The sequence below is a fragment of the Scyliorhinus canicula genome, chromosome 23, assembly GCF_902713615.1.
Source record: "Scyliorhinus canicula chromosome 23, sScyCan1.1, whole genome shotgun sequence".
NCBI lineage: Eukaryota > Metazoa > Chordata > Chondrichthyes > Carcharhiniformes > Scyliorhinidae > Scyliorhinus > Scyliorhinus canicula.
Genome location: NC_052168.1, coordinates 23,181,643 through 23,202,894, shown reverse-complemented (window position 1 = coordinate 23,202,894; position 21,252 = coordinate 23,181,643). Strand labels below are relative to the sequence as shown.

Genomic DNA, 21,252 nt, shown 5'->3' with positions numbered 1-21,252 from the left:
GGCTGGCAGAACAGGGTGCTCCGTGCAGGAAAACCCGGCTGGCAGAACAGGGTGCTCCGTGCAGGAAATCCCGGCTGGCAGAACAGGGTGCTCCGTGCAGGAAATCCCGGCTGGCAGAACAGGGTGCTCCGTGCAGGAAAACCCGGCTGGCAGAACAGGGTGCTCCGTGCAGGAAAACCCGGCTGGCAGAACAGGGTATCCTGCCCTTTGGTTTAATCTTTCCTAAGGAAGACGCAAGGAACGTTGGTGAAAATTGAGGTGAAGCAAGAGTCAAATGCGAGGCTCCACGTAACTAATGTCAGTGAAGAAGGAAGGAGAAAATAATGGGACTGAAATTCAGCAAAACCCCTAGACCCGATGTCCTACATCCGAGGGGTAAGATTGACCCCTACCCAACCCCCCCCCCCCCCACACCCCCACCCTTCACCCCCACCCCAGCGGCGTGTTTGTGGCCAGTGGTGGTAGCCGATGGCGGGACCTTCCTGTCCCGCCGACATCCAGGGCATTTTGTGTGGCCTGGGAATCCGCCGTGGGGCACGGTGAGGGGGGGGGTCACCTTCAGTGGGACCGGAAGATCCCACTCGCGGGACGGGCGAGACAATCCAGCCCTTGGGCCTTCAACCAGATCATTGCCAAGATACTGGATGGATTGGTTTTGATCAACCAAAATTCTCCCGATTCCGGAATGCTCCCTGTGGATTAGAAGGCAGCTAATGCAATACTATTGCTCAGGAGAGGAGAGCGAGGGGAAAACAGGGAGCAGTAGGCCAGTTAGCCTGACATAGGTGTGGAAAATGCCAGAATTTTATGACTACAGAGCATTTCGGGAATCAGAATAAGACGAGGCAGATTCAACATGGCCTTTTGAAAAGGGAAATCACGTTTGACAAATCTATTTAGAGATTTCTGATGGTGCAGCTGGGAAGGTAGATGAGGGGGAGCCAGTGGATGTACTATATTTGGATTTTCAGGTGTTGAAGACGATGGCACATGAGAAGTTGTCACTGAAGGTTCGGGCTTCGAAACGACATCTTACCTTCTCCAGACCCATGTGACCCAACCACAGGTGTTGGAGAGACCCCGCCACTGGGAGGAAGGCCCCGTCGCCGATCTGTTTGATGGGATTGTTGGACAGTCTCAACTCATCCAAAGCAGGCATTCCCGTCAGGGCAATGGTGGGGACAGCCGTCAGCTTGTTCTCATCCAAGAACAGCTTCTGAAGTTCCCCGACGGACTGCAGGGCCGTCGGGGAAATGTAGGTGATATTGTTGCCCGTCAGGTAGAGCCAGCGTATCTGCCCCGCCCCTTCCATATTGTCGTCGATCAGGCGGGGGATGGGGTTGTATTCTAAGTGAAGGGCAAAGAGATTGGGCAGCAGCTTGAAGGCTCCCTTGGGTATGAGTGACAACCTGTTGTAGTCCAAGTAGAGATACGTCAGGTCAGGCAAACCGTCAAAGATCTCTGGCTCGAGGCGCGATATCTCGTTCCCGGAGAGGTAAAGGTAAATTAACTTCTTTAGTCCCCGGAAGGCACCAGCGTGAATGTCATGAATTCTGCACTTCTGCATGTGAAGTGAAACAAGTTTTTTCAAATCTGGGAAGGCGCCTTTAGGCACTAAATAGAAGTCATTATAACGCAAGTCAAGCAGTTGAGCATCGATGGGGAAACCCTTTGGGACCTTGCGTAGACCTTTTCCTTCGCAGCTGGAGTGCTGCAAATCATGTTTGCAATCGCAGTGCTCTGGGCATGGAAGGTTTTCTTCATTATTTGTGTCTGGCTTGTTCTCCAACTTGAGCTCCTCCTCGTCTTCATAGTCTGAAGGGTGGCTTATGCACTTCAGATCAACTAGTCGCAGCGAATCCAACCGCTCGCCTCGGAACGCAGCTGGGCCGCCGCAGAACACCTCTGCCTTAGGCTTGGCCTGGCCGGCTATCCATTCCCGGAATGGCCTCATCAGGCAGTTACACTGGATTGGGTTCCCTGTCAGGTTGATCATCCTCAAGGACTCAACCCCCTCTGGGGGCTGCATGGCCTGCAGCTGGTTGTAACGCAGGTCGATAACCGTTAGCTGAGGGCTGTGGACGAAGGCGGAATGAGACACTTCCTGGAGGGCCATGTTGTCCAAAGCCAGATGCTTCAGGGAATGCACCCGGATGGACTCTTCCCCAAGGTAGGTCATAGGATTCCGGCCGAGGTCCAGTCTGGCCACTTTTTTCAACCTGGACAAGGCCTCCGTTGGCAGATATTGGAGCTCATTGTCATCCAAACTCAGTCTCTTTAGCGTCCAGAGTCCAGCCAAGGCCTCATCTGCAATATTGTTGAGCAGGTTCTTGGACAAGCGGAGGTGTTTGATTTGCTGGAGACCCTGGAAGACTAAGGGGGGCAAATAGACCAGGAGATTGCTTTCCAGATTTAAGAAGTTTAGGAACCCCAGCTGGCTGAAAGCTCCCGGTTTGATCTCCTCAATCCTGTTGTTGTCAATGATGAGTTGTTGAAGGGACATGAGGCCATCAAAGGTCTCCTGGTAGATGAATTCAATGTTATTGAAGCCGAGGTTCAGGTAGGTCAGTTGACCAAGACCACGAAAGGCACCTTCTGCAAGATGGTGAATCTTACATTTCTGTAAGTTTAAGTGAGTAAGATAGGAAATAGGCAGGAAGGCTCCATTTGGAATCATGTTGATATTGTTCCCCTTAATGTCCAGCTTCTTAGTCTCCTGCAATAGAGAAAATGCATTAATGCATAATGTTAATGCATTGTTAATATATTTTTAGTGTCAAGCATGCTTAATTTTTGCCTGGAATTGGCTTATATAATGTCATAAAACATAACATTAAAAAATAGGAGTAGCCCATTCGACCCATCGAGCCTGCTCCACCATTCAATACTATCACGGCTGATTTGGGCTTTGACTCCATTTTCACGCCCCCCGCCTCCCCCATACCCCTGAGAGACCAAAGATCTGCCCATCCCGGCCTTAAATATATTCAACAACGGAGCATCCACAATCCTCTGGGGCCGAGAGTTCCATAGATTCACAACCCTTTGGCTGAAGATATTTCACCTCATCCGGAATGAGCGACCCCGTATCCTGAGACTGCACCCCCCCCCCACCCCCCCATCCCCCCCAACCACCCCCCACCCCCCCACCCCCCCCGCACCCCCCCACCCCCCCACCCCCCCAACCACCCCCCCCACACCCCCCCCACCACCCCCCCCACCCCCCCCCCACCCCCCCCCGCACCCCCACCACCCCCCCCACCCCCCACCCACCCCCCACCCCCCCACCCCGCACCCACCCTACCCCCCCACACCCCCCCCCACCACCCCACCCCCCAACCACCCCCCCCCGCACCCCCCCACCACCCCCTGCACCCCCCCCACCACCCCCCCACCACCCTCCCCCCCCACCCCCGCACCCCCCCACCCCCGCACCCCCCCCGCACCCCCCCCGTATCTTCACGCCAGGGACCCGGGTTCGATTCTGACCTCGGGCGGAGTCTGCACATCCTCCCCGTGTCTGCGTGGGTTTCCTCCGGGTGCTCCGGTTTCCTCCCACAGTCCAAAGATGTGCGGGTTAGGTGGATTGGCCATGCTAAAATGCCCCTTAGTGTCCAAAAAGCGGTAAGTGGGGGTTACAGGGATAGGGTGGATACGTGGACTTCAGTAGGGTTCCCTTTGTAAGGGCCGGTGCAGATTTGATGGGCCAAATGGCCTCCTTCTGCACTGTAAATTCTACAATTCTATGTGCTATTAAAAAAAACTCAGAAAAGGTGTTGGAAAACACAAGAGAATTTCACAGAATTTACAGTGCAGAAGGAGGCTATTCGGCCCATCGAGTCTGCACCGGCCCTTGGAAAGAGCATCCGACTTAAACCCCACACCTCCACCCCATCCTCGTAACCCAGCAACCCCACCTAACCTTTTTGGCCACTCAGGGCCATTTATCATGGCCAATCCACCTCACCTGCACGTCTTTGGACAGACTGAATCATTCAAACAAGTCAGACAAGACTTTCAATCAACATGTTTACTAATCTGTAATGAACTCCAATTGGCTTTATTGGTTGGCCAATTGGAGTATGAGCTCCCTCAATGATAGCTCATTGAGGGGGCCCATATAATCACCTGTGTAGGCTTTGTGAGCCAGTCTTAAGTTGACTGGACTGCTAGCAGCGCTGTTTGTAGCTGCTCCTGTAATATCGTTATTGTAAATAAATATTGGTGTGGTGACGGAGCTCCTGCCTCCCGTGGATTACTACCTAATCCAATTTGATCCTTCTAAAGAAATAATACTCACTTATGATGAGTCTCCATATGGGGTTTGCGCTGTTTTGTCACCTGCAATGAATTATGGGATAGGAAGGCCCACTGACAATGTTTCACGGACCCGGATTGATGCAGATAGGGGATATTCACACATCGAGAGGGAGGGCCTAGGCGTCATCTTTGATGTCGGAAATTTTCACTCATGTGTTCATGCGAGTCACTTCACAGTCTTCACCGCAGCACGGTAGCATTGTGGATAGCACAATCGCTTCACAGCTCCAGGGTCCCAGGTTCGATTCCCGGCTGGGTCACTGTCTGTGCGGAGTCTGCACATCCTCCCCGTGTGTGCGTGGGTTTCCTCCGGGTGCTCCGGTTTCCTCCCACAGTCCAAAGATGTGCAGGTTAGGTGGATTGGCCATGATAAATTACCCTTAGTGTCCAAAATTGCCCTTAGTGTTGGGTGGGGTTACTGGGTTATGGGGATAGGGTGGAGGTGTTGACCTTGGGTAGGGTGCTCTTTCCAGGAGCCGGTGCAGACTCGATGGGCCGAATGGCCTCCTTCTGCACTGTAAATTCTATAAATTCTATAAACCTTTACTTGGGCTTTTCAAGAAAGATAAAGCAATCCACCCCAATTGTGTCTATTTGGCTTTATTATTGCCGCTTTCTAACACCAACCAGAGGCATCGCCAACGCAGGCCCAACCAGAAAATACGCCATCTCCATCAGTGCCTCAGGAAACCGTATGAAGATGTTGAGGCATCAAATCGGACACACATGTACCAGCAGAGGGAGCACTCTACTTAGGCCCACTCCCCCACCCTATCCCCCGCACATTGATCATGACCAATCTACCTAACCCGCGCATCTTTGGACTGTGGGAGGGAACCGGAGCACCCGGAGGAAACCCACGCAGACACGGGGAGAACGTGCAGACTCCACACAGACGGTCACCCAGGGTCGGAATCGAACCGGGACCCTGCCGTGGTGAGGCAGCAGTGCTAACCACCGTGCCGTGTCCTACATTCCCCCCACAAAAGAACAGGCATTACTAGGGACATGTGATTATCCTTTGATTAGGAGGAAGGGAGACAAGTTAAAGGAGAAATTATTCAACGAGGGAACAAGGCGGAGGAGTGTGGTGGTTGGGCTCGAAGAAGAGGTAGAGAGCCCTTTGTCTCTCCTGGTGACTGGATGGAGGTCCAAGGTGAAGAGGGGGCGGGAGAACGCTATGAAGATTGGTGACTTATCAAGTTGGATCCCAAACCCAAACCTTTTTTGTTTTATAAATTTAGAGTACCCAATTCATTTTTTCTAATTAAGGGTTAATTTAGCGTGGCCAATCCACCTACCCTGGGTTGTAGGGGCGAGACCCACGCAGACACGGGGGGGAATGTGCGAACCCAAACCCAATCCTGGCAGCCGGAACATCGCGCGGAGTTGGAAACCTCGATATGCGCCTTTTACCGTTCAGCCAACACAAACCTCTGGTATGGTGATGGGGACCTCTGTGAGCTCTTTCTTGATACAGGTCACCACTCGCTGAATGTTGTCGCAGATGCAGTAAAGCGGACAGGCCAGAGAACCCGCCATAAGGGTGGTAAACACAGCTCCCAGGAGCCAGTGACTGGAACGCGGTGAGAGCATCTAAAAAAAAGAGAAGCACTCCAGTTAGCTCCGGGCGTCCCAAACCTTTTCCCAGTCTGAGCCCCATTTTACTGCCTCTGAATTGGTATGACCCCCCTCCCCCCACCACCCCACACATTTAGGGGGCGTGAGAGGTGTTGAGCGGGGGTTGGTGAGATGGGGTGGTCCTCAGCAGTGGCTGGGGTTGGCAGCATCAGTATTGAATTGGGGGAAATGGTGGTGAAGTGGCTGTGTCACTGACCTCCCCTCTATCATCAGGTCAGAAGTGGGGATGTTTGGGGATGACGGCACAATGTTCAGCATCATTCGTGACTCCTCAGATACTGAGCAGTCCATGGCCAAATGTAGCAAGACCTGGACAATACCCAGGCTTGGGGCTGACAAGGGACAAGTTACATTCAGACCACACAAGCTGGCATTACCTTGGTGAATCCTGCACAATAGAATCATAGAACCGTGGGCAGCACGGTAGCATAGTGGTTAGCATCAATGCTTCACAGCTCCAGGGTCCCAGGTTCGGTTCCCGGCTGGGTCACTGTCTGTGCGGAGTCTGCACGTCCTCCCCGTGTGTGCGTGGGTTTCCTCCGGGTGCTCCGGTTTCCTCCCACAGTCCAAAGATGTGCGGGTTAGGTGGATTGGCCATGCTAAATTGCCCGTAGTGTCCTAAAAAGTAAGGTTAAGGGGGAGTTGTTGGGTTACGGGTATAGGGTGGATACGTGAGTTTGAGTAGGGTGATCATTGCTCGGCACAACATCGAGGGCCGAAGGGCCTGTTCTGTGCTGTACTGTTCTAAATTCTAAATCCCATCAGTGCAAAAGGAGGCCATTCGGTCCATCAAGTCTGCACCGACCCTTGGAAAGATAACCCGACTTAAGCCCACACCTTCAGGCAAATCCCTTAACCCAGTAACCCCACCTCACCTTTTGGACACTAAGGGCGATTTATCACGGCCAATCCACCTAACCTGCACGTCTTTGGACTGTGGGAGGAAACCGGAGCACCCGGAGGAAACCCACGCACACACGGGGAGAACGTGCAGACTCCGCACAGACAGTGACCCAGCCGGGAATCGAACCTGGGACCCGGGAGCTGTGAACGTTACTGCGGACGCTGGAATCTGAAACAAAAACAGAAAATGCTGGACAATCTCAGCAGGTCTGACAGCGCCTGTGGAGAGAGAGAGAAGGGAGCTAACGTTTCGAGTCTGGACAACTTTGACAAAGAGTCATCCTAAACTGGCAACGTGAGCTCCCTTTTATCTCCACAGATGATGTCAGGCCTGCTGAGGTTGTCCAGTATTTTCTGTTTTTGTCCCTGGAGCTGTGATCATTGATCAGAAATTGAACTGGACGAGCCATGTTAATACTGTGGCTACCAGAGCAGGTCAAAGACTAGGAATCCTACGGCGAGCAATAAGGCACAAGTTAGGAGTGTGATGGACTCTCCACTTGCCTGGATGAGCGCAGCTCCCAACAACACTCAAGAAGCTCAACACCATCCAGGACAAAGCAGCCCCGCTTGATTGGCACCCCTTCCATAAACATTCACTCCCTCCACCACCGACGTAGCAGCCGTGTGTACCATCTACAAGATGCACGGCTGGAACTCACCAAGGCTCCTTAGGCTCCCACAGACCAAAGATGTGCGGGTTAGGTGGATTGGCCATGCTAAATTGCCCGTAGTGTCCTAATAAAAGTAAGGTTTGGGGGGGGGTTGTTGGGTTACTGGTATAGGGTGGATACGTGGGTTTGAGTAGGGTGATCATGGCTCAGCACAACATTGAGGGCCGAAGGGCCTGTTCTGTGCTGTACTGTTCTATGTTCTATGTTCTAGGCAGCACCTTCCAAACCCACGACCTCTACCATCTAGAAGGACAAGGGCAGCAGATACCTGGGAACCCCACCACCTGGAGGTTCCCCTCCAAGTCACTCACCACCCCGACTGGGAAATATATCGGCCGTTCCTTCACTGTCGCCGGGGCAAAACCCTGGAACTCCCTCCCTAACAGCACAGTGGGTGTACCTACACCTCAGGGACAGCAGCGGGTTCGAGAAGGCAGCTCACCCACCACCGTCTGAAGGGCGACTAGGGATGGGCAATAAATGCTGGGCCCAGCCAGTGACTCCCACATCCTCCCCGTGTGTGCGTGGGTTTCCTCCGGGTGCTCCGGTTTCCTCCCACAGTCCAAAGATGTGCGGGTTAGGTGGATTGGCCATGCTAAATTGCCCGTAGTGTCCTACAAAAATAAGGTTAATGGGGGGGTTGTTGGGTTACGGGTATAGGGTGGATACGTGGGTCTGAGTAGGGTGATCATGGCTCGGCACAACATCGAGGGCCGAAGGGCCTGTTCTGTGCTGTACTGTTCTATGTTCTATGTTCTATCCCGTAAAGTCCCCTGGGATTGTCCAGACGAAGGTCACAGGAAACAGATGCACTTGAAAACGTTCACAAAGCTCTCAGCCGGAGTGCAGTGGGTAACTCTTCCCTTTGAAGGAGAAGCTTTATAGCCTCAAGCTCCGAAGTCAGGGACCTGGGTAACTAACTGAGATTGACACATCAGCGCAGTAGTCAGGGCTTGTCGTAGTCTGCTACTTCCCAGTAAAACAATTAAACAACATCCAAACTGGAAGTAAAAGATTCCCTGCGGACATTTCTCTGTTTTTTTTTAAAAATAATTTTTATTGAAATTTTAACAAAATATAAACATCTTGACTCTATTAACAAAACAACCGCGGTAACGCCCCAAGAACAATACCCCCCCAACTTCAAAAGCAACTACAAACAAAAGGGAAAAAAAACAAAAGAGCACCCAAACACCAAAAGGAAAGAGATAACACCCGCCACATCCCACAGACCCATGTGCACAGTTCTCCCTCCCCCCAATCCTCCCCCCCCCCCCCCCCCCCCCCCCGGGTTGCTGCTGCTGTCGGCCTATTTCCCTACCGTTCTGCCAGGAAGTCCAGGAAAGGCTGCCACCGCCTAAAGAACCCTTGTACTGATCCCCTCAGGGCAAATTTCACCTTCTCCAATTTTATGAACCCCGCCATATCATTGACCCAGGCCTCCACGCTTGGAGGCCTCGCATCCTTCCACTGAAGCAAGATCCTCCGCCGGGCTACTAGGGACGCAGAGGCCAGAATGCCGGCCTCTTTCGCCTCCTGCACTCCCGGCTCCACTGCAACCCCACACATTGCGAGCCCCCAGCCTGGCTTGACCCTGGATCCTACCACCCTCGACACCGTCCTTGCTACCCCCTTCCAAAACTCCCCCAGCGCTGGGCACGCCCAAAACATATGGGCGTGGTTCGCTGGGCTCCCCGAGCACCTAGCACACCTGTCTTCGCCCCCAAACTCATCCTCGTCCCAGTCATGTGGGCCCTGTGCAGCACCTTGAACTGTATGAGGCTAAGCCTCGCACAGGAAGAGGAGGAATTCACTCTCTCCAGGGCATCCGCCCACGCCCCCTCCTCAATCTCCTCACCCAGCTCCTCTTCCCCTTTACCCTTCAGCTCCTCCACCGAGGCCTCGTCTACCTCCTGCATTACGCAGTATACGTCCGAAATCCTCCCTCCTCCAACCCACACCCCCGAGAGCAACCAATCCCGCACCCCTCGTGGGGGCAGCAAGGGGAACCCCTCCACCTGCCGCCTGGCAAACGCCCTAACCTGGATGTACCTAAACATGTTCCCCGGGGGGAGCCCAAACTTCCCCTCTAACTCCCCCAAGCTCGCGAACCTCCCCTCCACAAACAGGTCCCTCAACCTCCTAACCCCTGCCCTGTGCCAGCCCAGAAATCCGCCATCAATGCGCCCTGGGACAAACCGATGGTTCCCCCGTATCGGGGCCTCCATCGAGACCCCCACTTCTCCCCTATGGCGTCTCCATTGCCCCCAAATTTTGAGGGTAGCCGCCACCACCGGGCTCGTGGTATACCTCGTTGGAGGGAGCGGCAACGGCGCCGTTACCAGCGCCTCCGGGCTCGTGTCCACTTAACTTTAATAACATTCAGAAAAATGAATTAACATTTAACTTTAACATAGTTTGAATTGAGCCATTGTCACCCTGGGATCCAGTCCGATTGTTTGGGATCGAGTGTACGGCAGCCAGATTTGCTGACTATACAAAGATAGGAAGGAAAACAAGCCTAAGGCGAATACAAAGGCCTAGATTTTCCAGTCCTGCCCACTGTGGGTGTAATTGCGGACGGCACGGGTACCGTGAGGGGGCAGCAAAAGAGTCTGTTCACATCCGGGGGGGGGGCCTTTTGCCGCAGGACCGGCAAATGACACGGAGAGTGGCTGAAAGGGAAGTTAAGTTTGGCTGGGAGAGTAGAAAGACAGAGGGCGTGATGGAACTAAATGGGAAGAAAGTCCCATAGCGAGCGGGTTTAGCCGCGTGTTTCCCGGGGCTCACAGCACCGAGAAACACAACGCTGTAAAACGCGGCTCTGGTTAGCCCGGGGGCTTCAGCGGGGCCCGCACTCGGCCCCGTTCTCTGTACTGAGGGGGTCCTCTCGCTGGGACCCCCTCAGTGTAGCGAGAGATTGGGACGCCGTTTCAAAATGGCGTCTGATCTCTAGAACCCCGACATGTCCCCCAAACCCCCCCCACTTCCCAAGCCCCAAGTGGGGCCTCCCCGCACCCGCCCCACGGCGCGAAAGATGCCAACCTGGTACCCTGGCAGTGTCCCTGTCAGCACCACCTGGGCAGTGCCAGGGTGCCAAGGTGGCATCGAGTACCACCCTTCCCAAACGGCATGTACCTGGGGGCTTCCGATCTCCTTGGCGACCCCCACAAGCCCCCCACAAGGGGCTGGTTTAGCTCACTGGGCTAAATCGCTGGCTTTTAAAGCAGGCCAGCAGCACGGTTCGATTCCCGTACCAGCCTCCCCGAACAGGCGCCGGAATGTGGCGACTAGGGGCTTTTCACAGTAACTTCATTTGAAGCCTACTCGTGACAATAAGCGATTTTCATTTCATTTCAAGTGCCATTCTGTATGATCCTTATTTGTGGAGATGAGTTTTTAAAAAATATATACTTTATTCATAAAATCTCTAATAGACATTACAGAACATTATGAATTGTTGTGGCTGTACATTTCCATCAAAGTTACATATTCACTTGACTTTCTTGCATTCAACTGGGATGACATTCCACACATTTCCCTGTTTACTTTACAATTCTATCGTAAATATTTACATTGCCATGTTTCTTTTATACATTGGGGTGTTAATGACCCGGACCGAGGGGCTTTACACTGTTACCCACCCCTCGGTGTACATTTGCTGGTCAGACCTTACACTGTGGTCTTTCCCCATTGCGCCTTGGCGGCAGCTGCCCCAAGCTTGAGTGGGTCCCTCAGCACGTAGTCCTGGTCCTTGGAATGTGCCAGTCTGCAACACTCGGTCGAGGACAGTTCTTTGCACTGGAAGATCAGCAAGTTTCGGGCAGGCCAAAGAGCGAGTTGATGACCTTCCAGCAGCAGTTGATATCTGTCTCAGTGTGTGTCCCTGGAAACAGTCCGTAGAGCACAGAGTCCTGTGTCACAGAGCTGCTCGGGATGAACCTGGACAAATCCCACGGCATCTCTCTCCAGACCTGCTTTGCAAAGGCACATTCCGCAAGGAGGTGTGTGACTGTCTCATTTCCCCCACAGCCACTCCGAGGGCAGCAACGGGGCTGAGCCTTCGGGTGTACATGAAGAATCTGACGGGGAGGGCCCTTCTCACCACCAGCCAAGCTCGGTCTTGGTGCTTGTTTGAAAGTTCTGGTGATGAGGCGTTCTGCCAGATGACTCAGGCAACCATCCAACGCCCTCCAGTCTCCTTTTCTCTGAGGGTCTCGAGGACATTACGTGCTGGCCACTGCTTCATTGCCTTGTGGTCAAAGGTGTTTTCCTTCAAAAATTTTTCCACGAGGGACAGGTGGTACAGCTCGGTCCAACTACTTGGAGCGTTCCGCGGCAATGAGGCCAGGCCCATCCTTCGTAACACCGGGGACAGGTAGAACCTCAGTATGTAGTGACACTTGGTGTTTGCCTACCCGGGGTCTATGCACAGCTTGATGCAGCTGCACACAAAGGTGGCCATCAGGATGAGGGAGACGTTGGGTACGTTCCTCCCTCCTTTGTCCAGAGATTTGTACATGGTGTCCCTTCGGACACGGTCTATCTTGGATCTCCAGATGAATGTGAAGATGGCCCGGGTGACTGCTGCGGCGTAGGGTTGGGTAATGGGCCAGACCTGCGCCACGTACAGTAACACCGAGAGTACCTCACACCTGATAACCAGGGTTTTGCCCGCAATGGAGAGGGAGCCATTCCAATCCAATCCAATCCATTGCTCCCACCAGCCCAGTTTCTGTTTTACTTTGGCAATGCACTCCTCCTAGTTTTTGGTGCACGCCCCAGCCGTTCCGAACCATATCCCCAGCATCTTCAGGTAATCTGACCTGACCGTGAAGGGGACAAAGGACCGGTCGGCCCAGTTCCCAAAGAACATGGCCTCACTCTTGCCGCGGTTTCCCTTGGCTCCTGACGCCAGTTCAAAACGGCCACAGGTGTCCAAGAGCCTGCGTACAGACGCGGGATCCGAGCAGAAAATGGCGACGTCGTCCAGGTACAGGGAAGCCTTGACTTGCACACCTCCGCTGCCTGGGACCGTCACTCCTCTCATACCCGGATCCTTCCTGATGGACCCGGCTAAGGGTTCTATGCAGGAACAGGAGAGAGGGCAGCCCTTGTAGAGATGAGGACTGAATGAGTACAGAGCTTGCCCAATGTTTCCGAGGTGAAGAGGGGAAGATCCCAATGCTTTGGGTGCCTTGGGAAACTGCATATTACAGTGAGACTAGCTGTCTCACTCTAATATGCAGATTTGTCAAAATGTGATCCTGCCCACAATGGGCGGGAGTCACATTGCGACGTCTCGTGAGATCTAACGCATTGCAAGCCGGTTAGATCCCAAGAGCGGGTTCTCCTGGCTTCTATCGACCACGTTCTGCGCCGCGGCGCACTGATCTTCGGGCGTAGCGTGGCTGGTCAATCGCCCCATGAATATTACTTAAATGGGGAGAGAGATTGCAGAATTCTGCATTCCAGAGGGATCTGGGTGTCCTGGTGCATGAAAGATAAGGGATTGAGATGGAGATGATGAGGAATTTCTCCTCTGAAAGGGCCTTTAATGTTTGGAATTCACTTCCCCAAAGAGACTGGGTCATTGAATACATTCAAGGCCGAGTTAGATTTTTGATCGACAAGGGGGGGGGGGGTCAAGGGTTATGAGAAGCAGACAGGAAAGTGGGGTTAAGGCCTCGATTAGATAGATTCAGCCATTATCGAGCTGAACAGATGGGCCAAATGGCCTAACCCTCCTCCTATTTCTTATGACCATATTAGCAATGACCCTTCTGTGGTGATATGATTTACATAGCTGTCTGTCATTGGTGCCGAACACCGGCTTACCATTGGCCCTGGTCGGTCATGTGCCTCTCGACCGATTGGTTGAGACCAGTTATGTGACAGCTCTCCAATTGGTCGAGAGGCTGAGTTAACCATGCCTCCTTACCGAGGTATAAATAGTCGAAGCGCCCGGCGGTCGTCCATTTTATTGTAGACAACCGCAGGGCTAAGTTCTAGCTTATTAAAGCCTAACTTTTGTAAAGCAACTCGTCTCTCGTGCTCATCACCTTCAAATGTTCTCAATCCATAAAATTCTAATATGAACGCGGGGCCCGGTTTTGATCCCTCCCCTTCGACACGACTTGCAAATAAAACATGGCTTTATCCTCAAATAGTTTAGGTCCCGACCCAGGACCTGATGGCCAAGGAAGATGGGTTCTTAACGCGGAGAAGCAATTTGACCATCAACCCGCAAATCCTTCCAAACTCTCCAAGGACTGGTGGTAAGAGGGGGAGACGCTCCAGGCCAGCCGTGCTTGATGTGCCGTGGCGTCCTCAAACCATAGGGCCCTGGCGATTTACCCGGGAATTACCCGCTACCGAAACAGACAAAGTTGCCTCATTGCATCGCAAAGTGTGGGAAGAGAATTGGGAACTATCCCTGAATAACACGGCAGCACGGTAGCATTGTGGATACCACAATCGCTTCACAGCTCCAGGGTCCCAGGTTCGATTCCCGGCTTGGGTCACTGTCTGTGCAGAGTCTGCACATCCTCCTCGTGTGTGTGTGGGTTTCCTCCGGGTGCTCCGGATGTGCAAAGATGTGCGGGTTAGGTGGATTGGCCGTGATAAATTGCCCTTACTGTTCAAAATTGCCCTTAGTGTTGGGTGGGGTTACTGGGTTATGGGGATAGGGTGGAGGTATGGGCTTGGATAGGGTGCTCTTTCCAAGAGCCGGTGCAGACTCGATGGGCCGAATGGCCTCCTTCTGCACTGTAAATTCTATATAGTTCTATAACATGACTGACAAATGCAATGTTGTGCCGAGCAATGATCACCCCACTCAAACCCACGTATCCACCCAACAACTCCCCCCCCCCCCCCCCCAACCTTACTTTTTAGGACACTACGGGCAATTTAGCATGGCCAATCCACCTAACCCGCACATCTTTGGACTGTGGGAGGAAACCGGAGCACCCGGAGGAAACCCACGCACACACGGGGAGGACGTGCAGACTCCACACAGACAGTGACCCAGCCGGGAATCGAACCTGGGACCCTGGAGCTGTGAAGCATTTATGCTAACCACCATGCTACCGTGCTGCCAAGGTAAGGACGGAAGGCATCCTTCCCCATTTGTGACATTAGTGAACCAAATGGTTTTTTTTCAACAATGCCAATAGCTCCTGATCATTATTAATGAGACTCACATTTTAATTCCAGGGTCGTTAATTAATTGTAAGAAGTCTTACAACACCAGGTTAAAGTCCAACAGGTTTGTTTCAAACACGAGCTTTCGGAGCGCAGCTCCTCCCTCAGGTGAATGGAGAGGTATGTTCCAGAAACATTTATATAGACAAAGTCAGAGAGGGATAATTCCAGGTTAAAGAGGTGTGAATTGTCTCAAACCAGGACAGTTGTGCAAGTCCAGGCTAGATGGTGGGGGATGAATGTAATGCGACATGAATCCCAGGTCCCGGTTGAGGCCGCACTCATGCGTGCGGAACTTGGCTACAAGTTTCTGCGGCGATTCTGCGTTGTCGCGTGTCCTGAAGGCCGCCTTGTAGAACGCTTACCCGGAGATCAGAGGCTGAATGCCCTTGACTGCTGAAGTGTTGCCCGACTGGAAGGGAACATTCCTGCCTGGTGATTGTCGCACGATGCCCGTTCATTCGTTGTCGCAGCGTCTTAACTGAATTAATTAATTGAATTTAAATTCCCCGAGCTACTGTGGTAAGATTTTAATTCGTGCTTTCAGAGATTTAGTCCAATAACATTACCACAACTCAGAGAATAGAAATGTTTACAGATAGGATGGGAGCAAAAGGAGTGGGAAAAGCTGGTGTATGACATAAATACTGGCACAGACCAGATGGGCTGAATGGCCTGTTGTAACGCTGTAAAATTCTATGCCACCTGTTTCCATTCTTGTCCATCTAACATAGTCAGAGAATCTGCTCCTAACCCATTACCTTTGGTGTCCCGCAAGGATCTATCCTTGTTCCCCCCCCCCTCCCTATTTCTCATCCACACGATGCCCCCTCGGCGACATTTACATTTTAATTTACAATACCCAATAAACTTTAGCCAATTAAGGGACAATTTAGCGTGGCCAATCCACCTACCCTGCACATCTTTGGGTTGTGGGGGCGAAACCCACGCAGACATGGGAAGAATGTGCAAAGTCCACACGGACAGTGACCCAGAGCCGGGATCGAACCTGGGACCTCGGCACCGTGAGGCAGCAGTGCTAACCCACTGCGCCACCCTGCTGCCCGCCATTCACCTTTTATCGTCCAGCATCCAATGGGCCAGGACGGCCCCGATCCTGTATGGCAATGCATCGCACGTGACTATCGGGGGTTTACCCGGGTCACAGTGGGTCAAGGCTCCAGACGAGGAGAGTCGCCGTTTGACACGACGAATAGTCGCCTCCAGAGTCAGTCCGAGTGTTTCTTCAAAAGGAGGTGGCGAGGGGCCAGGACCGCCGGCAGGTCCGGAAAGAACCTGCCGTAGTGATTCACCAAACACAGGAACGAACGGAGTTAGAACATAGAACATAGAACAGTACAGCACAGAACAGGCCCTTCAGCCCTCGACGTTGTGCCGAGCAATGATCACCCTACTCAAACCCACATACCCGTAACCCAACAGCCCCCACCCCTTAACCTTACTTTTTAGGACACTACGGGCAATTTAGCACGGCCAATCCACCTAACCCGCACATCTTTGGACTGTGGGAGGAAACCGGAGCACCCGGAGGGAACCCACGCACACACAGGGAGGACGTGCAGACTCCACACAGACAGTGCCCCAGCCGGGAATCGAACCTGGGACCCTGGAGCTGTGAAGCATTTATGCTAACCACTGTGCTACCCTGCTGCCCCCGTCGGAGTGGGGCCGACGGTATGGCGCTTTGTCTTCCATCGGGCGTAACGCGGCCTGTCCACACGGTAGCCGAAGTAGGCAACATCCTTGGCGTGAAATACACATTTCGCCTGCCGCAGGCAGATACCAAACTCCAAAAACCCGTTGGAGCTCCACCTCTAGATTCCGCAAATGTTCCTGTTCTGCCGGGCCCGTGACCCGGGACGTCCCATCGATTTTGACAACGGCGCCTTGGATGGACCCAGGAACCGGCTGGAAAACTTTGGGGCACTTCCCCAGCGCCTCGCCCAGTCCGCCAGACCCTACCTGTAGGGTGCGGCGCCAGTCCGAGCGGAGGCGGGGTAGCCAATCGTTCCCCAGGAGGGTGGGACCATCGTCTCCAACTACAATAAGGGGAGTTGGAACGATTGATGGCCATAAAGGACAGGGTCCACACCGTCCTCATGATCTACAATTGCTCCCCTGTATATGTAGCCAGAGGAGCCAATGTCCGAACACCCCGTCGAATACAGGCGAACATGCTCTGGCCCAGTGCCGACACTGCCGTGCCAGTGTCCAGAAAAAGGTTCTGGTTGTGGAGGGCGGTGCGGTGACCACTGATCAGGGCCTGTCAGCTGCAAAGATCCCAGGGCGTTGACCCTCATTCCCTGGATTTCCTGAACGCCGCGCTCTCCCGGGACATGGCAATCTGGAGCGCCTGCTGGAGTGTCAAAGCGGGCTCACCCAGAGCTTTCGCTGGATCTCGGCGTCACCGATGCCACAGACAAGGCGATTCCGTAACGTGTCTGAGAGCAAGGTCCCGTATTGGCAAACCTCAGTCAGCTGGTACAGTCTGGTCATGAAATCAGTCACAGACTCACCCGGGGCACGTTAGTCATATTAAAACAGGATTGCTGGACGATCACAGAGGGAGGTGCGCTAACATTTTTTTTTACATTTAGAGTACCCAATTCATTTTTTCCAAATAATGGGCAATTTAGCGTGGCCAATCCACCTACCCTGCACATCTTTGGGTTGTGGGGGCGAAACCCACGCAGACACGGTAGCACAGTGGTTAGCACTGTGGCTTCACAGCTCCAGGGTCCCAGGTTCGATTCCCCGCTGGGTCACTGTCTGTGCGGAGTCTGCACGTCCTCCCTGTGTCTGCGTGGGTTTCCTCCGGGTGCTCCGGTTTCCTCCCACAGTCCAAAGACGTGCAGGTTAGGTGGATTGGCCATCATAAATTGCCCTTAGTGTCCAAAAAGGTTTGGATGGGTTATTGGGTTACGGGGATAGAGTGGAAGTGAGGGCTTAAGTGGGTTGGTGCAGACCCGATGGGCTGAATGGCCTCTTTCTGCACTGAATGTTCTATGTTCTATTAAAAAAATGTGCAAACTCCACACGGACAGTGACCCAGAGCTGGGATCAAACCTGGGACCTCGGTGCTGTGAGGCAGCAGGGCTAACCCACGAGGTGCGCTAAAATGCCGGCCAACAAGTTCCACAAGCTGGGCTAAGGTATGGATGTCCGGCGCATCCGGATGTGGGAGGTCTCAGATAGCCCCATATGTCAGAGCCCCTCACGTCGTCAACAAGATCAACGTTTGCCTTTCGGCTTCCGTGATATTATTGGCGTAAAAGTAGAAGTGCACGTGCTCTGCACATCGTGCCTAGTCTTCGACCCTGGCATCGAACGCACAGCAGAGTCCAAGCAAGTGCTACCCAACCAAGTGAGTCTGGAGGGTTCTATGTCGGTCGGTTTACTACCGAAAGCCCCATGCTGCTCCTTGGAGCAGCGAGCAATAGGGGGAGATTGGACAGAGGATTTCAAAGTCATGAGCGTCTTTGATAGACTAAATAATGAGCGGGGTTGCCAACCAGGGGACACAATTTTGAGACAATCAGCAAAAGAACCAAAAAGGGGAGGAAAAGAGAATCTTTAGATTGACCAATAAACTGGAAGAGGGATTTGGAGAAGAATTTGAAATGGAAACATTGGCGGGTTTGAGTGGCCGCTCGTTTTCGGCCAGTCCTGCTATATTACACCAGGTATTTGCCGGCGGATCCTGGCTGCACGGGCAGACTCCGGGGTCCCCGGGGGGAGATCTGGCCCCGGGAGGTGCCCCCACGGTGGCCTGGCCCGCAATCGGGGCCCACTAATCCGCGGACGGGCCTGTGCCGTAGGGGCACTCTATTCTTCCGCATCGGCCGCTGTGGTGCTCTGCGATGGCCAACACGGAGATGAACCCCCCCCCCTGCGCATGCGCTGGGATGACGCCAGCACACGCTGGCACTCCCGCGCATGCGCCAACTCGCACTGGCCGGCGGAGGCCCTTCGGCGCCTGGTTGGCGTGGCACCAAGCCCCTTCCCCGCCAGCCAACGCGGCGCAAACCACTCTGCCTAGCCCCTGAAGGTGCGGAGGATTTCCCACCTTTGGGGCGGCCCGACGCCGAAGTGGTTCACGCCACTCCTTCTCGCCGGAGTTTCCCGCCCCGCCAATTCCCGCAGAATCCCGTCCACTGTCTTTCAGAGAGTCAATACGGGCTCGATGGGCTGAATGGCCCCCTTTGTGCATTGTAAAATTCATTCTCAGGATGTGGGCGTTGATGGCGAGGCCCAGAATTTACTGCCCGGCCCTCGAGAAGGTGGTGGTGAGCCGCATTCTTGAACCTGCTGCAGTCCATGTGGTGTACGTACTCCCACTGTGCTGTTGGGGAGTTCCAGGATTTTCATAGAATCATTAGTGCAGAAGGAGGCCATTCGCCCATTTGCACTGACCCTCCCAAAGAGCACTCCACCCAAGTCCACAGCCCCAACACACTCTATCCCCGTAGCCCTGTGACCCAACCTGCACATCCCTGGACACTAAGGGGCAATTTAGCACGGCCAATCCACCTAACCTGCACGTCTTTGCGACTGTGGGAGGAAACCGGAGCACCCGGAGGAAACCCACGCACACACGGGGCGGACGTGCAGACTCCACACAGACAGGCACCAGATTTTGACCCAGCAACAGTGAAGCAAAGGTGTTATTCTAAATTATGAATGCGCTGCGTTATCCTCTGACTCGTGGGGTCGGTTTAGCTCAGTTGGCTGGGCGGCCGGCTGGGGTCATCCATGGGCCTTCTTAACCTGGCCCCTCACCTGAGGCGAGGTGACCCTCAGGTTAAACCACCACCTGTCAGCTCCCCCCCCCCCCCCCTCAAAGGGGGAGAACCGACTACGGTCCTTGGGAACTAGGGAGACTTTCAATTCCAACGATTGTGAATCTCACGCTCCGTCAGACTGACTGGGCAATTCCGGGATGGAGGGGGAGAAAATAGCGGAGAATTGGAGAAAAATACAACTTCCCTAAAACTCAGTATCGTGTCTCTTTCAGCAATTTGATCCTCGCTGTCAGTTTGTGACCGACCTTCAGCAGACATTGGCCAGCAGGGGGAGGGCAAAACGGACGCCAGCCCACCCCAGCTACAAAGGGTTAATATCAGTCCCAGCTTCCAGCGTCTGATTGCAAAGTGTACCCGCTTGCTATGGCCATGCCCGGCAACGTGCCAACCTTCACCACCAGAGACACCGAAAGCCTGTGGAACTGGGCCCGACGCCCGGAGAGAGGAGAAAAAGGGATTCGAGGAAAATAACAATAAAGTCACTGGGGCGGCAGGGTAGCAATGCTGCCTCACAGCTCCAGGGTCCCCGGTTCGATTCCCGGCTTGGGTCACTGTCTGTGCGGAGTCTGCACCTTCTCCCCGTGTCTGCGTGGGTTTCCTCCGGGTGCTCCGGTTTCCTCCCACAAGTCCCGAAAGACGTGCTTGTTGTGTGAATTGGACATTCTGAATTCTCCCTCGGTGTACCCGAACAGGCGCCGGAATGTGGCGACTAGGGGCTTTTCACGGCAACTTCATTGCAGCGTTAATGTCAGCCTACTCGTGACACCAATAAAGATTATTTTACTTATGCACAAATCACTTACCTTTCCTTAAGGTGGAGTCTGTCTGGGAACTTGACTTGTCTTTGTAACCTCCTCAAACTTGAACTTGAATGGGAAGGGTAGAGGGATAAAGGGGGGGCTTTCCTGTGTACTGAGAGTTTCAGATGTGCAGACCTGCCCCCCCCACCCGCCCCCACCCCCCCGCCGCCCGTACCCCACCACCCCGCTAACTGTTTTGCCCACGCTATGGATTCAGGACTGAAACTGGAAGCTGTTTGAGGAATCTCCGGCAGACGAGCAGCCTGTGGCAGTGCTGTGAAACTTTGAAGGTGGCAGTGAGGGGAGGGAGGGGGCAGGTTCGGTGCCTTTACATCCTTCCAGTGAGAGGCCCCCAGTCCCACCGGCGCTGCGAGAGCTCGTGTCGGAGAGAGAAGGGGAGGGAGGTGGGAGTGTGATGTGTGTGTGTGTGTGTGGAGGGGGGGAGAGGCACGGTGTCTGAGAGAGAGGGGGGGAGGAGGTGGGAGTGTGATGTGTGTGTGTGTGGAGGGGGGGACTGAGAGAGAGGACCTGGAATTTTCCACTGCCTGCAGAAGCATCCAGGGATTTCTATTTCCAGAAGGAGCTGTTACTGAACCTGGAAACGAGGGAACAAAGAGATCTTTCTCCTGGGCTGTTGGTCCGCTCTGTTTACTGAGTCCCAGAGCTGACGGGGCTCAATCCAAACACTAATGTTTTCTTTTGGAGCTGGTTCCTGCAGGGACGGAGTGACAAGTCAACAGTCGTCGACAGGCCACCCCAGTTTATGGTCTTATTAAGGGGATCAGGGGTTATGGGGAGAAGGCAGGAGAATGGGGATGTGAAAATATCAGCCATGATTGAATGGCGGAGCAGACTCGATGGGCCGAGTGGCCTAATTCTGCTCCT

General features: G+C 53.7%; 1 protein-coding gene across 1 annotated transcript in view; it reads right to left on the bottom strand.

Moving 5' to 3' along the window:
* Nucleotides 1-20,503, bottom strand: part of LOC119956556 (chondroadherin-like protein) — a 38,493-nt gene extending 17,990 nt beyond the window's left edge. Inside the window, exons 1-3 of the mRNA XM_038783855.1 lie at nt 20,371-20,503; nt 5,755-5,916; nt 1,037-2,716 (exon numbers count right to left, since the gene is read on the bottom strand). Coding sequence (XP_038639783.1) covers nt 1,037-2,716; nt 5,755-5,916 — 1,842 coding nt within the window. The 5' untranslated portion in view covers nt 20,371-20,503. The remainder of the gene's footprint in view (nt 1-1,036; nt 2,717-5,754; nt 5,917-20,370) is intronic.
* Nucleotides 20,504-21,252: the final 749 nt, after the last annotated feature.